General features: G+C 41.1%; 2 protein-coding genes across 5 annotated transcripts in view; one reads left to right on the top strand and one right to left on the bottom strand.

Moving 5' to 3' along the window:
• The window catches only part of CCNG2 (cyclin G2), an 83,009-nt gene extending 75,343 nt beyond the window's left edge, over positions 1 to 7,666 (bottom strand). Inside the window, exon 1 of the mRNA XM_055588871.1 lies at positions 7,572 to 7,666. The gene's annotated coding sequence lies outside the window, so the exon portion shown is untranslated. The remainder of the gene's footprint in view (positions 1 to 7,571) is intronic.
• CCNI (cyclin I) overlaps positions 7,455 to 18,112 on the top strand; it is a 39,315-nt gene continuing 28,657 nt past the window's right edge. For 2 of the 4 annotated variants that reach the window (XM_055588865.1, XM_055588863.1), the window contains exons 1-2: positions 7,894 to 8,281; positions 14,774 to 14,930. In XM_055588865.1, coding sequence (XP_055444840.1) covers positions 14,817 to 14,930 — 114 coding nt within the window. In that variant the 5' untranslated portion in view covers positions 7,894 to 8,281; positions 14,774 to 14,816. Of the gene's footprint in view, positions 7,591 to 7,893; positions 8,282 to 14,773; positions 14,931 to 18,112 lie in introns of those variants that run through there. The other 2 variants (XM_055588864.1, XM_055588866.1) reach the window with 2 other exon arrangements.

Raw genomic sequence — 18,112 nt, 5'->3', positions numbered from 1 at the left:
GTGATCTGGACCCCAAGTTGTCATCTTTGTAGAGGGTTAGTATAATTTCATGTGTTGATTTCATGTGTCATCTTGGGTCAGCCATGGTACCCAGATACTTGGTCAATGATTATTTTGGAAGTTTCTATGAAGATTTTGTTTGTTTTGGGATGAGATTTAACAACTAAGTTGGTGGACTTTGGATAAAGCAGATTATCCTCCATAATATGGGCAAGCCTTATCCAACCAGTTGAACATCTCAATATTACAAAGGCTGAGCAAGAAGGAATTCAGCCAGCAGACTACATTTGGACTTGAACTGCAGCTCTTCCAGAGAGCTGCAGTATTCCTCTGCAAATTTTGGACTTACCAAGCATCCATAGCCATGAGCCAATTTCTTAAAATAAATCTCTCTCTCAAAATCCCTCTATATATATAGAAAAAGAGACACAGACGCAGCCTCTTGGTTCTCTATCTCTGAAGAACCCTGCCCAATACAGGTAGTGATAAGACTGTAGACTCTATAATCTGAATTATATGGATTTAAGATCTGGCTCTGCCATTTACTAACTGCAGAATATAAACTGGAAAAGTTATTTTACCTCTCTAAGCCCATTTTCTCTGTATAAAAACAGGAGTAAAAACAGCCCCCTCAATTCTTTAGCCATGGCCAGATTACATGTCATGAAATTTAGATCTCTCTACTCCTTTGTTTCTGCTGCTCACTGGCCTTTATAAATGTGTTCCTGTGCAGGGAGCAAAATGGTTACTTTTCCCTCCATACCTGCAGTGGTTTTAAAACTATGTTCACAGATTCTTTGATACTCTTCCCTTCAACTCCCCTCCTCTTTACTATAGGCTGGATTTATTGAGTTGCTGCTGCTTCTTTTTTTTCTTTTTAGTATTTACTTACTTAGTTGGCTGTGTTGGGTCTTAGTTGCATGTTGCATCATGTCAGATCTTTCCTTGTGGCACATGGATTCTATAGCTGTGGCGCAAAGGTTCAGTAGCTGTGGTGCAAGGGCTTAGTTACTCCCAAGCATGTGGGAGTCTAGTTCTCCGGCCAGGGATCAAACCCACGTCTCCTGCATTGTGACGCAGATTCCTAACCACTGGACCATCAGGGAGGTCCCTATTGATTTGCTTCTAGTAAACAAAATATGGCAGAAGTGACTGTAGAACATGTCCCACATTGTTATAAAATGACTGCAGTTTCCATCTGGGTCTCACGTTCTGTCTCTCTCTCACCACCTGTGCGGGAGCAGTCACAGGCGACTGTGGTCACTTGAGCAGCCCTACGGAAAGGTCTAGTGGCAATGCCTGAAGCCTCCTGCCCACAGCGGACACTGAACCTGAAAGCAGATTATCCAGTCCCATGATGACTTCAGCTCCTGTCAACAACTTCATTGCAGCCTTATGAGAGATCCTAAATCATAACCACCCAGCTAAGGAACTCACAGTTCTTGAGCCTCAGAAATGGTTTGAGATACTACATACTTATTGTTTTACACAGTTAAGTTTCAAGGTAATTTGATCAATAGCAAGTAATTAATGAAACTCCAGTACTTTGGCCACCTCATGGAAGAGTTGACTCATTGGAAAAGACTCTGATGCTGGGAGGGATTGAGGGCAAGAGGAGAAGGGGACGACAGAGGATGAGATGGCTGGATGGCATCACTGACTCGATGGATGTGAGTCTCAGTGAACTCCGGGAGTTGGTGATGGACAGGGAGGCCTGGCGTGCTGCGATTCATGGGGTCGCCAAGAGTCAGACACGACTGAGCGACTGATCTGATCTGATCTGATCTGAATGCCACATTCAAGTCTATAAAAGCCTTTTCTGACCAACATAAAGAGTTTCTCCTCTCTGTTTCTTCCCTTGTACAAGGCAGGGAGCTCACGGAGGGTAAGCCATTTTTAACTCTATTAAGTGGGAAAAAATAACCAAACTCAACCCTGGTACATAAAGGGTTAGAAAAGTTAAGCTAACAATTAGTGTTTTCTATGTGTCCTATGCTGGTCTAAGCCTATTGTAAACATTATCCCATTTAGTCCTCATAAAAACCTAGGAGATATACTATTATTATTCCGTTTTACAGTTGATGAAACTGAGGTGAAGTTACAGAGAAGCTGGTTAATTTGCTCATGATCACACAGCTAATAAATACTGAATTAAGAAATGAATGAATACAAGTTTCTTACAAACAGGACCACATATGCTTCTTTGAACCACATACAGTTTCTAGCCCAATATTCAACTGGGTCTCAAATATTTACTAACTCACTGTCTGCTAACAAAAGAAGCTGATGTATGTGAGAAAGAAGTCTTGAAAACCCTGATTATGGATAATTTAAATTGATTTCCCAAATATAATTCTTTTCCTTCAGTGAGAAGAAATAAGGATTACAGTAAATATATGCTGTGACGAAACTAAAAATACACTTTGGAAGATGTTTACCTCTCTCCCCACACCTCCCACATAAATGCTTCACAAGAAATAATGTGTATTGGTAGTTTGATTACGTAAGATACACAAAAATATTTTTTGGTGGTTCAGGATTCAAAACAGTTTGTGAGAGTAAAACAGTGTTATTTTAATGGTGTATTTTCTTCCCAAGAACTACAAGGAAAGAATGTTTCTACTGAAGTCTTTTTGATTTATAAATTTCAAATAGCGGCTTCAGGGGCTCCTTTTAGGAAAGCGTGCAACCAATGGTCCCTCCTGGTGAAGTCTTTCTCAATAAGCACCTATATACCAAGAAACCTAAAGCAAGTTTTTATTCAGAGTTGGTCAAACTCTGGAAAGCAGCTTGTGGCTTCCTATTTTAGAACTTTTGACTTGTTTTCTCTGAGCACTTTCTCTCCAGTTAATAGTAAGTAGGAGGTATAAACAAACAACACGGACCTACTGTATAGCACAGAGAACTATATTCAATATCTTGTAATAACCTATAATGGAAAAGAATTTGGAAAAGAATATATATATATAAAACCAAATCACTTTGCTGCGTACCCAAAACTAACACAACATTGTAAATTAACTACACTTCAATTAAATAATAGTGAGTAGGTGGTCTTTTATATTACTTGGTGAATGTGGATTCCTTTTCTCTTAATGTCTATTTGACATTTAGAGAATGTCAAACTTTACATTTGTTTACTTTTTACTCCTTTACTCTTACATTTTCTCTGTAGAGATTAAAGAAAACAAGTAATTTGGAGGCTGTAAAAAGGATCTTGAAGCTAAACACTAAAGATAAGTAATTATAAGGGCATTAAATCACTTCTTTTCATCTTTTGGGGTTTCTCTTATAGGATGGTATCTTCATAAACTGTCTGCTGAAAACATTACCCTAAAATTTCATTTAAGACAAAGGCGACTAGAAATTTCTCTCTTTAAAGATTAAACAAAGCCTTATCTTCTATATTCACAAAAAGGTAAGCGGCCTGTTTCTAATTATTTTTCTTGAAAGATTATAGATAGTAAACGACTTTGCTCCTCAACTTGTCCTAGATTTCTGGAGGAGGGGTCTCACTTCACACTATACTGCATTTCAGAGCAGAGCTTTTATTTTGACAGCACTCTGCTTCGCAGCTTCCTCCTTACTCTGTCACTCTGCTCTGGAAGCAAGGCACGTTTCTATTTCAAGATCCCATATTTTAGTCATGAAATAAAACAAATGTAAGAAAATGTTAATAACCTGTTTTCAGACAGAACTCAACTCTCTAGAAACAAAAATATGAACTACTCACTAAAAACTTTTGTTTGAATATTTGTTCTTAGATTAAAAGCAAGGCAAAAATAACCAGAGGGTGAGTATTTTTGTTCAGACTTCCACACAAGCCAGAAATACCCGTAGGGGAGGCAGTAAAGACTGGTAACTAAAAACACTTCAGACTCCGGAGTAAGACAAGCTGGAATCCTGGCTGTGCCTCTTCAAGCTGTGTGACCCGTCTTGAGGATTTACTTTACCTCTTTTTTTATTATTGCTGTTGTTTTTTACTTTTTACTTTACTTCTTTATCTTCTGAAAAATGGGGATGACAAAAATACCTAATCCTAACCCTAACCCTATAGTAGAGGACTGCCGTAGGAATAAACACAAGAGACTGCAATAAAAGTGCTCAGTGCAATGCCTGGTACATAGTGAGTAATCAATATATTTCATTTATTAGTACTTAACGTGCAGGAGCTTCCCAGGTGGCTCAATGGTAAAGAATCTGCCTGCTAATGCAGGAGACTTGAGTTTGATCCTGGGTGGGGAAGATCCCCTAGAGAAGAAAACGGAACCCACTCCAGTATTCTTGCCTGGGAAATCTCATGGACAGAGGAGCCTGGCAGGCTACAGTCCATGGGGTCGCAAAGAGCGGATGCGACTGAGCACTCACACACACCATGTGCAGAAAGGTAGTTTATTATTTGGGACAAAATATTCCTAAAAATTTTTAATTGAAAAAATATGAATTCCCTATCAATACAGTAGTATTAAAGTTTTCTTTATATGCCTTATTTTCTCACAGAATTTCAAAGACTTTTCATTTGTTATAACTTCACTTCATTTTAAAAAATGATATTAGTTATTAATAAAAAAAAGTGATGGTAATTAAATGTAAATTCTTGTGAATGCATAATGAAGAAAAAGAATGTCCATATTTTTTGTTAGGACAACTGAACAAGTTCCTTACTTACCAATTACTTACTTATAACTATAGATTAAACTGTCATTGGCAATCTCACAGACAGTAAGACAGTTTTATTAAAACTAAGCCTTCACAAAGGCTATGTAATGAAGTAAGAGCTCTTAAATACTCTGGGTTAAATTTTAATTGAGTCAAATCTTCTGCCAAGCACTTTGGCAAACTGGTATTCATCAAAAGCCATAAAAATGCAAATAACCCAGAAAAAAGTTACACTTGAAGATGTTAATTGTTCTTTTTGTTTTTTCCCTTGGTTTTTTGGTAACGGCTTTATTGATATATAATTCACATTTCAGATAATTCACCCATTTAATGTGTACCATTCAGTAGCTTTTAGTAACTTACTTCGAGTTTGCAACCATCACCCCAATCAACTGTAAAATATTTTCATCAAAAAGAAACCCCAAAACTTGTACTCATCATTTCCCAATCACATCCACTAATCTACTTTCTGAGGCTTCCCAGGTGGCACTAGTGGCAAAGAATCCGCCTGCCAATGCAGGAGAGGTAAGAGACAGGAGTTTGATCCCTGGGTCAGGAAGATACCCTGGAGGAAGACATGGCAACCCACTCCAGTATTTGTGCCTGGAGAATCCCATGGACAGAGGATCCTGGTGAGCCATGGACCAGAGGGCCATAATGAGTCGGACATGACTGAAGCCACTTAGCACCTGCACAATCTACTCTTGTCTATAGATTTGCCTATTCTGAACATTTCATATAAATAGAATCATTATGCTAAAGTAAAAGCAGCCAGCCACAAAAGACTGCACATTGTTTACAATGGTTATCCATGTTACACCATATATCAGTACCTCCTTATGGCCAAATATCATTTCACTGTATAGACATTTGACCATGCATTCAGCAGTTGTGTGTGTTGTCTGTGTTGTCTCCCTTTTCGGACATTATAAATAATGCCCTTCTGAACATTTACATACAAGTTTCTGCATGGACATGTTTACATTTCTTTTGACTACATACCTGGGAATGGAATTGGTATTATTCTTACAGTACTGAAAATCATAAGCAATTTCACTGTCCAACAAAGAATGGTATTATGCAAAATAAATGTTGCCTATGTAGAAGGAAGACCATGCAGCCATACAGACCATGCAAGAAAAAGGATGCGTGTGTGCTAAGCCGCTTCATTTGTGTCAGACTCTGTGTGACTCTATGGACTATAGCCAGCCAGGCTCCTCTGTCCATGGGGATTTTCCAGGCAAGAATATTGGAGTGGGTTGCCATGCCCTCCTCCAGGGGATCTTCCCCAATCCAGGGATTGAACCTGTCTCTTCTGTCTCCTGCATTGGCAGGGGGGTTCTTTACAGCTAGCGCCACCTGGGAAGTCCGGGATTAAAAAAAAAAAAAGGCAAAAAAAAAGCAAAGTAGGACCCTCTTAAAATTCTTTCTGGGTTTCCCTGCCCTGTTCTGTCATAGGGACCTGCCCTCTGCCTCTGACCTCAGAGCTCTCCCCCTCAATTCTCTGAAGACCAGCCACACTGCTTTTAGAGATTTTTTTAAAATATCTAAGATCCAGAGTCTTTGCATTTGTTTCCTCTGCTAGTATCACACTTTTCCCACTTTGATGACCAGTGGTTTCAAGTATCATCTTAAATGTCTCTTTCTCAAAGAAACCTTCTCTGATATCCCTAACTAGTCTAGGATTAGGTGTTTCCATAGCAGCCTGCAATTTTCCATCTTAATACTGCTGTTTATTCAGTCAGTGATCAAGTATTGAGAACCTTTTACATGCAGGAATACACGGTAAAATAAAACATGCAAGACCCCAGACATCCTAGACCTTATATTCTACAGAGGGAATGCAACGTACAAGTAAACAAATCACCCTACTGGGTGATTTTAGTTAATGATAATTAGTTCCACGGTTTTCCTCTGTGTTTGGATAGTAAACTCCAGGAAGGTAGAAGCTATTTGTATTAGTTACTTCCAGTTTGCTAGAGCTTATTAGCACCTAGCTGGCTGAATAAGCTAAAAACAAATTTAAGTGACTGTTAAAAACAGGCATATAAAAAACAAATGGAAAACACAAATGTAACTACTTCTGTAAACAGTTCAGTTTGAGGGTTTCTTTCCTTTTTCAAAACTTTCTGTAATTCTACTATTCTTTTTATAACTACAATTTTAAAAGATAAGCAAAAAATCACCAAAGTCCGTAAAGAAACCCCAAATAAAACACATTTATATGTTATCACATACTCATTAACAGACGTGGTGGTAAACCTACACTGAAATACTCAGATGCGTTGGTTAACAGTATAGAATTTCCTTGGCGCCTTACCAAGTAGGTTCCCGGCTGCCAGCAATGTAATTTACTGTTTTAAAAGAAAAGGTGCTTAAGAATATGCCCCCCGCAATTTCCCCGATCTCTAATACACTTGAGAATCTCCCTACCCAGGACGTGGCAGCAAAAACAAAAAACAAAAAACAAAAAAACCCTGAAATTCTATTTTTCTGTCAACGATGAGAAGAGAACACAGAACTTTTTGCGAGGTCAACAAAGAACGCAAGACTTTTACACAACAGATCGCCGGCTTTTCCCCAAAAGATCCTTTTACAAGCCCCAAAGACAAAAGATGGGCTGGTAAAACCAGGTAGCCCTAGGTTTGGCCAGGAGAGCATCCAGATAAAACCCCACCCCCTACCAGAGCACTCAGCCTGGTCTTTCTTTCCCCTGGGCGCATGCGCAGCGCACTCTCCTGCCTCCGCACGCCTTTTCCAGCGAGTCGAGTAGGCGCTTACGTCACCGTGCCGGCGAAGAGAAAACCCTTCCGCTGCTCCCCGGAAAAACGAGTCCACGCACCTTTAGCTTTCCTTACCACTCCTCCTACCCCAATGCCAAAGACTTTCCCAGCCCGTTGCCAGCATCCCACCTTTTTGCCGAACTTCTGAGTACGTTCGTTGGGCGGAAAAGGCGGCGGAGAGGGAAAAGTGAGAGGATGAGAGACCAGACCAGGGTTGTTTACGGAGAGTGAGCGAGTCTAGGAATCGGTCCGCGAGGGCGGAGCCGAGGAAGCCGGCACTTCTTTCCCTCTTCCCCTCCCTCCCCAGCCTTCCCCGCGAGCGGACGCGGCATCGCCTCTGTCTCGCTTTTTTCTTATTTTTCTCCCCCCTTTCCCCTTCCTTTTTTTTTTCATTTTTCCCCCTTCCCCCCCTTTCACCATTTCCCCTTGGAGGCGCTTCCCCTGGGCAGGGGCAGAGCCGGTCTCACCCCCCGCCTCTCCCCGGCCCCCGCCGCCCTATGGCGAGAGGGAACCCCCTCCCCACCCGGGCACAAGCGGCGGCGGTTGGAGGAGCGGGACCGGCGGCGGCGGCCTCAGGTCCGGGGGCGTCATGGAACTAATTCGCTGACCAACCCACCGGCTGCAGCCGTGCGTCCCGCTCGAGCGCCAGCGCCCGTGCCCTCCGGCCCGCTTCCCCCTCTTCTCCCTCCTCTGTCGGCCCGGTCCTGGTCCCGCGCGTCTCGTCGCCGCGCGCAGAGGAAAATGAGGTGGTAACGGGCCCCCGGATGACCCCTCGTCACCACTTTGAGGTCTACAGTTCTGCCGGGGAGGAGGAGGAGGAGGAAGAAGAGGAGGAGAAGGTGAGGGGCGGGGACGGTCCCCGCCACCCGCGCGCGACCCCCTCCAGCGCCGCGCGCTCCGTCTGGGAAATCTGCCGGACACCCCCCCACCCTACCCCTCTCACCAACAACTCGGCACCTGCCCAGTTTGGAAACAGCTCCGCTGGGTTCCCTTTCGGGCCAATTTTTTTTCGTCAGCGCGTAACTTTTTTTGTAGCTGCAGCAAATCGCCTCCTAGTGCGCGTTCTAGGCTCCGCGAGCCCGGGGGATACACAAAGAAGGGGACACACCCCCAACCCCAGACCTCAAGGGGCCCGGGGGAAGATCGTTCACTATGCAAAGCAGGCGGTGCCGGGGACGGGACGGGACGGGACGGGGCGGGGGGGCTGGGGGGGGCAGATGATGGGGAGAACCTGCGGGAAGGCGGGGGAGAGGAACGTTACCCTTGGTTTTGGGTGGGTGGGGAGATCTGGCGAAGGAGCTGAGCTTAGAGTTTGCACCCTAAGGGCAGATAAGAAGACCGAAAAGTTGAAGAGGGCGGAAGGCCCTCTGCCGAGCTAGTGATTCCACTGCAGATCGTTTGGGTAGGAGTTGCGAATTAGATAGCAAAGTAGTGGAAGGGTATCTTTCCGGAGGTAGGATGGCATCAGACTGGAGATCTTTGAATGTCAAAAGTATTCAACTTTTATTCTGTCGGTGGGAGCCCCTCAGCGTTTGAACAACAGCAGTGTGACATGATGTTAATAGTAACACTTGTTGAGGCTTATTATTGGACAAGCATGGTTCTAAGTGGTTTGGAACTTACTGAATCTTCACAGGGGTAGGTGGGTCAGAAACATTTTACAGATGAGGGAAACTGAGGCTCCATAAAATTAATTTTTCCTACTAGATGACAGCCAGGACACGGTGTCCAGAATTCCATCCTAGGCAGTCTGACTGTGCTGTACAGTCTGTATCTCGGAAAAAATTAAAGTAGTGTTATCTGCTTCTAGCTTTTCCAGGTCATTTGTGGCAGACAAAGTAGAAGGGAACAGACAAGGAAGAATGGACAGGATTCAGATTTGCTAGTCTGGGACCAGACATGAGAAATTCCGAGCTTCTGAACTAGAAGTTTCTAAATACTGATGAAGAGCAGACTAGTAGAATCAGCGTGTTTGGGGAAGGTGCACTTGGATGGTTTGCAGTTAAACTGAGTTAATTGAGTTTTCATGGCAGTGTGACATACTAGTTTAGAATGGAACTCTCAAATGTTTCTTGGTTAAGATTGGAAGCTTAACGATGTGTACATGTTTTATTCTGATTGTATGCCACCATCAAAGGTGAAAAGTATTCACCTTTCTGTACATGTTTCTTCGTCTTTAAAAGAGGCTTAATAAAAATACAAACTTAATAATGTGCTTCCCTGGTAGCTCAGTCCGTAAAGGGTCTGCCTGCACTGCAGGAGACCTGGGTTTGATCCCTGGGTCCGGAACATCCCTTGGAGAACATCAAGCCCATGGAGTTGAAAGAGTTGGACACAACTTGGTGACTAAACCCCCACCACCAAACTAATACCGTTCTTTGAGTTTGAGGAGTTAATATGGCAGTATTTTGAACAATACCTGGCCAAGTGATAAGCACTTACTATTTTTTAGCTAAGCACTTAATAAGTGTAAACTATTATTATTATTTATTTAGCACAGTGCTGAACTCGGGAGAGTGTTTGCCATCAAGGTTAATAGGAGAGACCATCCTACAGATAATCAGTTACACAGTAAAGTTATCCACTTCAGCAAACTTAACATTGATACTTTTACTTTTGTCATATCTGTCGGAATTCTCATTATATCAGTTGACCCAAAAGTGACCCTCTCTCTACAGGATCCAGATATTGAGTTTATATCTGATCTGCAGTAGCCAGATCAGATACTGCAGTTTCACTTTTCTGTAGGTTGGAAAATCTGGAACATCCCCACGGATGTTCTCCATGCTTGTATTATTTATATCCCATTTTTTTGAAGTTTAAGGAAATATGACATTTTTGTTATGTTTCCCTGTTGTGTTTTGTTTTGTTTGTTTTTTCTGTTGATATGGTGTAGGGCTTCCCTTGTGGCTCAGCTGGTAAAGAATCCACCTGCAACACAGGAGACCTGGGTTCAATCCCTGGGTTGGGAATATCCCCTGAAGAATGGAAAGGCAGCCCACTCCAGTGGCAGAATTCATGGACTGTATAGTCCATGGGGTTGCAAAGAGTCGGACAGGACTGAGCGACTTTCACTTCACTTCGTGGCGTGTTACATTGATTTCTGAATATTAAACCAACTTTGCATTCCTGGGCTAAATCCCACTTGGTTATGGTGTGTAATCCACTTTTTATGTTTTCAAATACAGATTGCTAGTATTTTGTTGATGAATTCTGCCTCTGTATTTAAAAGAGATATATATTGGCCTACAGTTTTCCTACTGTAGTCTTTGGTTTTGGTAGCAGGATCATAACTGGCCTTATAAAATGAGTTGAGAAGGATTCCTCCTCTTTATTTTTTGGAAGAGTTTATGAAGAATTTGTCTTAATGTTTCTGTAAATGTTTGGTAGAATTCATCAGTGAAGCTATTTGGGCATGGGGTTTCTTTAGTTTGTCTTACTAATTTTATTTTATTTTATTTTTGTCTTACTAATTTTAGAAAGCTGGCAGATCCTAGTGAGCCACCCTGGTGAGAGTACCTAAAGGAATGAAATAAGTTTTGACAAGAGTTAATTAATTACTGATTAAAATTAGGTTTAGAAGAAGTCTTAGAACCTAAAGAGTTCAGTCTGTATCCAGTATAGGTATTTCTTCTAAATAACCTCTTGACAGGTGATTATCTAGTTTACACTGGTGTTTCTGAGGTTGATATTTATGTTTACTTTAAATGAAATTATAGTGAGTCTGTTTATCTCAGATTGTGGAGAATTTGAGAAAAGTACCAAGGCAACAAAATTGGAATCTCAGAACATCTCAGCAGAGTATAACAGTAAATGGAATTTGACAGGATGACTTTGTTTAAAGAAAGAATGCATTTGAAGTCCTGAACAAAGATGTAATGTCCTCCCCCAACCCCAAAAAAGGCACCAAAAGCCCCCCGCACAATGAGGCAGGGAGATAGAGAAGTTTGCCTAAGAGTGTACCTTAGAAAGTCTTAGAGTTTTAGCTGAGCATAAATTTTGTCTCGATAATTCAATAGTTTCTTTAAAAAAAGTAGCTAATGATCTTAGAGGGCATTAATAATTAAATTGGTGCTAATTTTGAAGAGCTAAAATCATGTCACATGAGGAACTCTTGAATAGTTTTTCATTTCTGCAGAGGATGAACTGATGAGCACGATAACAGCCTTCAAACATTTGAAGGCTTGATCTTTGAAAGAGATCAGACTTTGGTTATAGTTTTTTGGTTTTGGCCCCAAGGGCTGAAATGAGCCTTTGATTCTATTTGTTTCATCAGGACACTGCTGTGGGCCCAGTGGGTTACGAAAACATGATATTGATGGATATGAATACAAAGGAATTTATAGGGAAGATAGTTCTTGGAAGAAATTACCTTTTAGATGGATCTTTCAGGATAGTTTTTATTTTCCACTAAGTTACTTAACTTGTTTCTTAAAAAAGCGCTTCATGCTTGGTATAAAAAATTTGCAAAAAACCCAGAAGTTTAAAGAAGCAAAAAGAAAATCACTGTCCTGTTAACCAGAGGCAGTTTGCAGTAGGTTAAGCAGTAAGTTAGTGAAATATGTGGGGTGATTCATAGGGAAGAGGATATTAGCTAGAGTTGGGGCAGAGGGAACACAGAAATTGAAGATTAGGCTTGTATATTTTGTTTTTTCAGATTTTAATTTTTATAAAAAATTAGGGACTTTGTGTGTTAAAACTATCTGAAGCAAATAGGTAATACAGGTATGTAGTTGATAAAATGGAATAGTTATTCAAGGTCTTCAATGAAAAACAGCATTCCCCTGCTGCTTGACTTCCCCACTCTCTTCTCTCCTCATTTCCTAGAGGTTTTCTCATTCCGTAGAGGTTAACCACTCTTAGCTTTTTCTCTTGTTATTTAAAAATCGTACTTTCAAATAACTACTGCTGTTTTTTGATGTTTGAGTTTTAGATATTATTTATGTTTTCTTCTGAAATATAAAGATGAGGCTCTCATTCTGCCTTCTAGCTCCCTCATCCTACCAGTGTAGTTTTATCACAGTGTTTGTGTTGAAATCTCTATTCAGTATTTTCATTATTATTGCTTTGTAAATATTGTGGTATATTATTATATTTCAGTTCAGTTCAGTTGCTCACTCGTGTCTGACTTTACGACCCCATGTACTGTAGCACGCCAGGCTTCCCTGTTGATCACCAATTTCTGGAGCTTGCTCAAACTCATGTCCATTGAGTCGTCATTGATGCCATCCAACCATCTCATCCTCTTTCATCCTCTTCTGCTCCTGCCTTTAATCTTTCCCAGCATCAGGGTCTTTTCTAATGAGTCAGCTCTTCACATCAGGTGGCTGAAGTATTGGAACTTCGGCTTCAACATAGTCCTCAGAACTGATTTCTTTTAGGATTGACTGGTTTGATCTTGTAGTCCATGGGACTCTCAAGAGTCTTCTCCAACACCACAGTTCAAAAGCATCAATTCTTTGACTTTCAGCTTTCTTTATGGTCCATCTCTCACATCCATATATAACTACTGGAAAAACCATAGCTTTGACTATACGGACCTTTGTTGGCAAAGTAATGTCTCTGCTTTTTAATATGCTGTCCAGGTTTTCATAGCTTTTCTTATTATATTTTCTTATATTTACTTTCTTGCATAATCTCTTTTTCTGAATTTAATAACCTTTTTTAGTTGCTTTGTTGTTGTTCAGTCACTAAGTTGTGTCCAACTTTTTGCAGCCCCATGGACTGCAGCATGCTAGTCTTCCCTGTCCTTCACTATCAGTGGGAGTTTGCCCCAAAAATCTATCTGCCAGTGCAGGAGACTCCAGAGATGCAGGTCTATCCCTGGGTCAGAAAGATCCCTTGGAATAGGAAATGGGAACCCACTCCAGAATTCTTGCCTGGAGAATCCTATGGTCAGAGGAACCTGGCTGGCTACAGTCCATAGGGTTGCAGAATCTGAGCATGCATGCACATACATGTCCATTGAGTTGGTGATGCCATCCAACCATTTCATCCTTTGTTGCCCCTGCCCCCTTCTCCTCCTGGCCTCAGTCTTTCCCAGCATCAGGGTCTCTTGCAGTGAGTTGGCTCTTCACATCAGGTGGCCAAAGTATTGGAGATTCAGTATCAGTCCTTCCAATGAATGTTCAGGGTTGATTTTCTTTAGGATTGACTGGTTTAGTCTCTTTGCTGTCCAGGGGACTCTCAAGAGTCTTCTCTGGCACCATAATTCGAAAGCATCAATTCTTTGGCAGTTAACTTTCATCAAATCTAATTACGTTTTTTTCACATCCTTCCACAGTGTCTCCAGTTTTCTACATACAGTTAAATCTCTGTGGTTTCCTTTTTTTTTTTAACTTTAATGTAGAAACATCTCTCAGACTCTCAGATGCTTTGCGCTGATCTAGACTTTGCTTTTTAGACTTGCTCATTTTAGAGTGCCAGTTACCTTGCATGCTAAGTCACTTCAGCTGTGACCGACTCTTTGCAGCCCTGTGGACTGGGGCCTGCTGGGCCCCTCTGTCCATGGGATTCTCCAGGCAAGAATACTGGAGTGGGTTGCCATTTCCTCCTCCAGGGGATCTTCCGAACCCACGGATCAAACCCACATCTCTATGTCTCCTGCATTGGCAGGTGGATTCTTTACCACTAGTGCCAGTTACCTTACTGTTGGGCTTTCTAGATTGGCATTGTCAAGTAGAAATTACTGCCTTGATAGAAATGTTCCTTTGCCGTACTGTCCAGTGCAGTATTCACTGTCCACATGTAGCTGTTTAGTACTTGAAATATGGCTAGTGTGACTGAGGAATTTTAACTTTATTCAGTTCTGATTTTAATAGCTACTTGTGTAGCTAGTGGATGCTCTATTGGGAAGCACAGTTCAGGATGGTTTCATACTTAAGGGGATAGTTTCATACTCAGTGGAAATGGTTTTTTTTGTTGTTTTGTTTTTTTTTTAAATGAAGAGACTGCTTAGCCCTTATCTGATTAGATTTTAAACAGGAATATTTGGGACAACTAGTTCTAAAAATTTCTAGTTTAAAAAGCCTATGACTTAGTTTTGACACATTGATGTTTTGATCAAAGTCCAAAGATTCTGTCAATTATATGGTCATGTTTTTGTCTCTTTATAACTGAACTTCAGATTTAAAGGGAGAATGTTTTAGATAACTGATGATTATTGTAAACATTTTAATATATGGTATTTTAAAGAGTTGTAAAATCCTATATTGCCTCATAACATTTTTATTTTATGAATTGCTTAATATGTACCAACATATTTATACAATGCTACACTTACTATATATGTGTAATTAAATATAGAACATTTTTTATATTTGCTTTTATAGGTAGCTACATCAAGCTGGGTGGCAGGCAGATCCATAGGATATCATGAAGTTTCCAGGGCCTTTGGAAAACCAGAGATTGTCTTTCCTATTGGAAAAGGCAATCTCTAGGGAAGCCCAGATGTGGAAAGTGAATGTGCCGAAAATACCTACAAATCAGGTAAAGATTTCTCTCTCTCCACTCTAGATAGGTGGCTTTTATTACCACTATTATATGTAACAATATCTTGACACTGAATTGGAGAAATACGTATATAAATATGTATATAATACATAAAGATATTCTTTATATGAGAAAAAATGAACTGTTTGCTTTTTTGTTTTATCTGGGTTGCACCTTTAGGGAGATAAGTATGTCCCTTCCCTTTCCTTGTAGCACAATACTTAGAGTAGGAGGCCTTCTTTATTTCTACGTACATAGCTCACCTTAGAGGCTGAACATAATCACATCCTTATCTTTAGTGATCAAAAACTTTTTCCTTCATAAATATTAGTAGAGAATTACATAACCTACTAAGGTCGTGTCAGTGTTGAAAACTTCTAGAAAGATAATCACCAGCTTACCTCTTAATTACTGTTGGCTATATGCCTTTTGCTGAGCACCGAAGAATTGATACTTTTGAACTGTGGTGTTGGAGAAGATTCTTGAGAATCCCTTGGACTGCAAGGAGATCCAACCAGTCCATCCTAAAGGAGATCAGTCCTGCGTGTTCATTGGAAGGACTAATGCTGAAGCTGAAACTCCAATATCTTGGCCACCTCATGCGAAGGGTTGACTCATTGGAAAAGACCCTGATGCTGGGAGGGATTGGGGGCAGGAGGAGAAGGGGATGACAGAGGATGAGATGGCTGGATGGCATCACCGACTTGATGGACATGAGTTTTGGTGAACTCCGGGAGTTGGTGATGGACAGGGAGTCCTGGTGTGCTGTGATTCATGGGGTTGCAAAGAGTTGGACACGACTGAGTGACTGAACCGAAGATATGCCTTTTCTCTTAGAAATTTCATATAATTAGAGTTTTTTTTTTTTTTTTTAACAAATAGCTGTGAATATGTCTACTCTCCAAAATTTACTGGTATAACATGAGAGTGAAAAACTTGGCTTAAAGCTCAACATTCAGAAAACGAAGATCATGGCATCTGGTCCCATCACTTCATGGCAAATAGATGGGGAAACAGTGGAAACAGTGTCAGAGTTTATTTTTTGGGGCTCCAAAATCACTGCAGATGATGACTACAGCCATGAAATTAAAAGACGCTTACTCCTTGGAAAGAAAGTTATGTCTAACCTAGATAGCATATTCAAAAGCAGAGACATTACTTTGCCAACAAAGGTCCGTCTAGTCAAGGCTATGGTTTTTCCAGTGGTCATGTATGGATGTGAGAGTTGGACACTGAAGAAGGCTGAGCGCTGAAGAATTGATGCTTTTGAACTGTGGTGTTGGAGAAGACTCTTGAGAGTCCTTTGGACTGCAAGGAGATCCAACCAGTCCATTCTGAAGGAGATCAGCCCTGGGATTTCTTTGGAAGGAATGATGCTAAAGCTGAAACTCCAGTACTTTGGCCACCTCATGCGAAGAGCTGATTCATTGGAGAAGACTCTGATGCTGGGAGGGATTGGGGGCAGGAGGAGAAGGGGACGACAGAGGATGAGATGGCTGGATGGCATCACTGACTCGATGGACGTGAGTCTGAGTGAACTCTGGGATTTGGTGATGGACAGAGAGACCTGGCGTGCTGCGATTCATGGGGTCGCAAAGGGTCGGACTGAGCAACTGAACTGAACTGAACTGAACACATCGTTTATCCCTAGTACCTAGCTTTGTGCTTGGGATAAAGAATATGGCGAATAAATTTTCAGTATGTGTAAGCAAATGACAGTATCTAAGCTTCCCTGGTAGCTTAACAGTGAAGAATCCCCCCTGCAATGCAGGAGACTTGGGTTCGATCCCTGGGTTGGGAAGAATTCCTATCCCCTGGAATAGGAAATGGCAACCCACTCCAGTATTCTTGCCTGGAGAATTCCGTGGACAGAGCAGCCTAGTGGGTTGCGGTCCATGGGGTCATAAGAGTCGGACATGACGTAGTGCTAAACCACCGCACCATAGGTTATTGATGTCTATGTGCTTTTTCTAATTCCAGCCTACTTTTATCTTTCCCACAAGCTGAAGAAATATTAGTGTTACTTAATTGTCGTTTAGGGAATTGGAAAATTAGTTAATCTGAAAGCCTTTTATACTAGGAGCATTTGCATGTGTCATCAAATACATTTAATATCTCACTTGATCCTCTGAGGGCTTCCCTTATAGAGCCCATAAGATTGCACACACCTGATCCTTTGAAAAAGGCAGTAGTCCCAAATTGCTCAGGATTTCAAATAGTAAGTAGTAGAGTTATAATTTTGAACCTGAGGCAGTTTTCTTCCCATTATACTTTTTATTTTTGTATGCTTGTGTGATTCAGTCATTCAGTAAATGTTTAAGTGTGATGTTCTGAGCACTGTTCTAGCATTGGGGATACAACTGTGAGAAAAACAGAAATTTCTGCTCTTATGTTCTGACATTCTAATAAGCCTCAAAGCTTTATTACATCTGCTTTTAGAACCATTTTTTTCTCCTATTATCTCAAGTCATCATGCAACCAGCATGCATGATAAACTTTTATAACATGGTCTTTGAAGGTGATTTCTATCAAGATGATAGTATATTGCTATATTGTCACTTATTCTGACCTATTTTTATAGATATTTTAACAGATATTATTAAGGTGTAATACCAGAGAACAGAACAGGATCAGAACTTCTAAGACGGATCTGTTTAAGGTTTTGCCTTTGGTAACGCCAAGTAGAAGCCCTACTTAGTGTTAGTCACTCAGTCGTGTCTGACTCTTTGTGATTCCATGGACTGTAGCCCTCCAGGGCCCCTCAATCCACAGAATCTCTAGGCAAGAATGCCGGAGTGGGTTGCCATTCCCTTCTCCAGGGGATATTCCAATCCAGAAATTGAACCTGGGTTTCCAGCCTTGCAGGCAGATTCTTCACCATCTGAGCTACCAGGGAATCCCAGAAGCCCTACTTAGTTCCTGTAAAATGTATGTGGGCTTAGTCTGAGGGTGATAGGAAATAAGATAGAGATGGGAGTGAAGAGCTATAGGGGCTGAGCCGCTTGACAGAAGAACCTCAAGGCCACTTACCTGTTCTAATTCTTTTATTTTCTTCTGCAGCTCTCAGGGACTGGTTTTCTACTTCCCTTTTCACAATTTCTTCTAACTGTGATTTCCCTCCTTTTTCACTCTTTGCATAAGAGAAATAGTCTTGTCTCTAAACCAATTTTTTTATTTTG

Source organism: Bubalus kerabau, chromosome 7 (assembly GCF_029407905.1).
Source record: "Bubalus kerabau isolate K-KA32 ecotype Philippines breed swamp buffalo chromosome 7, PCC_UOA_SB_1v2, whole genome shotgun sequence".
In the NCBI taxonomy this organism is placed as follows: Eukaryota; Metazoa; Chordata; class Mammalia; order Artiodactyla; family Bovidae; genus Bubalus; species Bubalus kerabau.
Note: the sequence above shows the minus strand (reverse complement) of the source record. Positions and strands in the feature narration are given on the sequence as shown.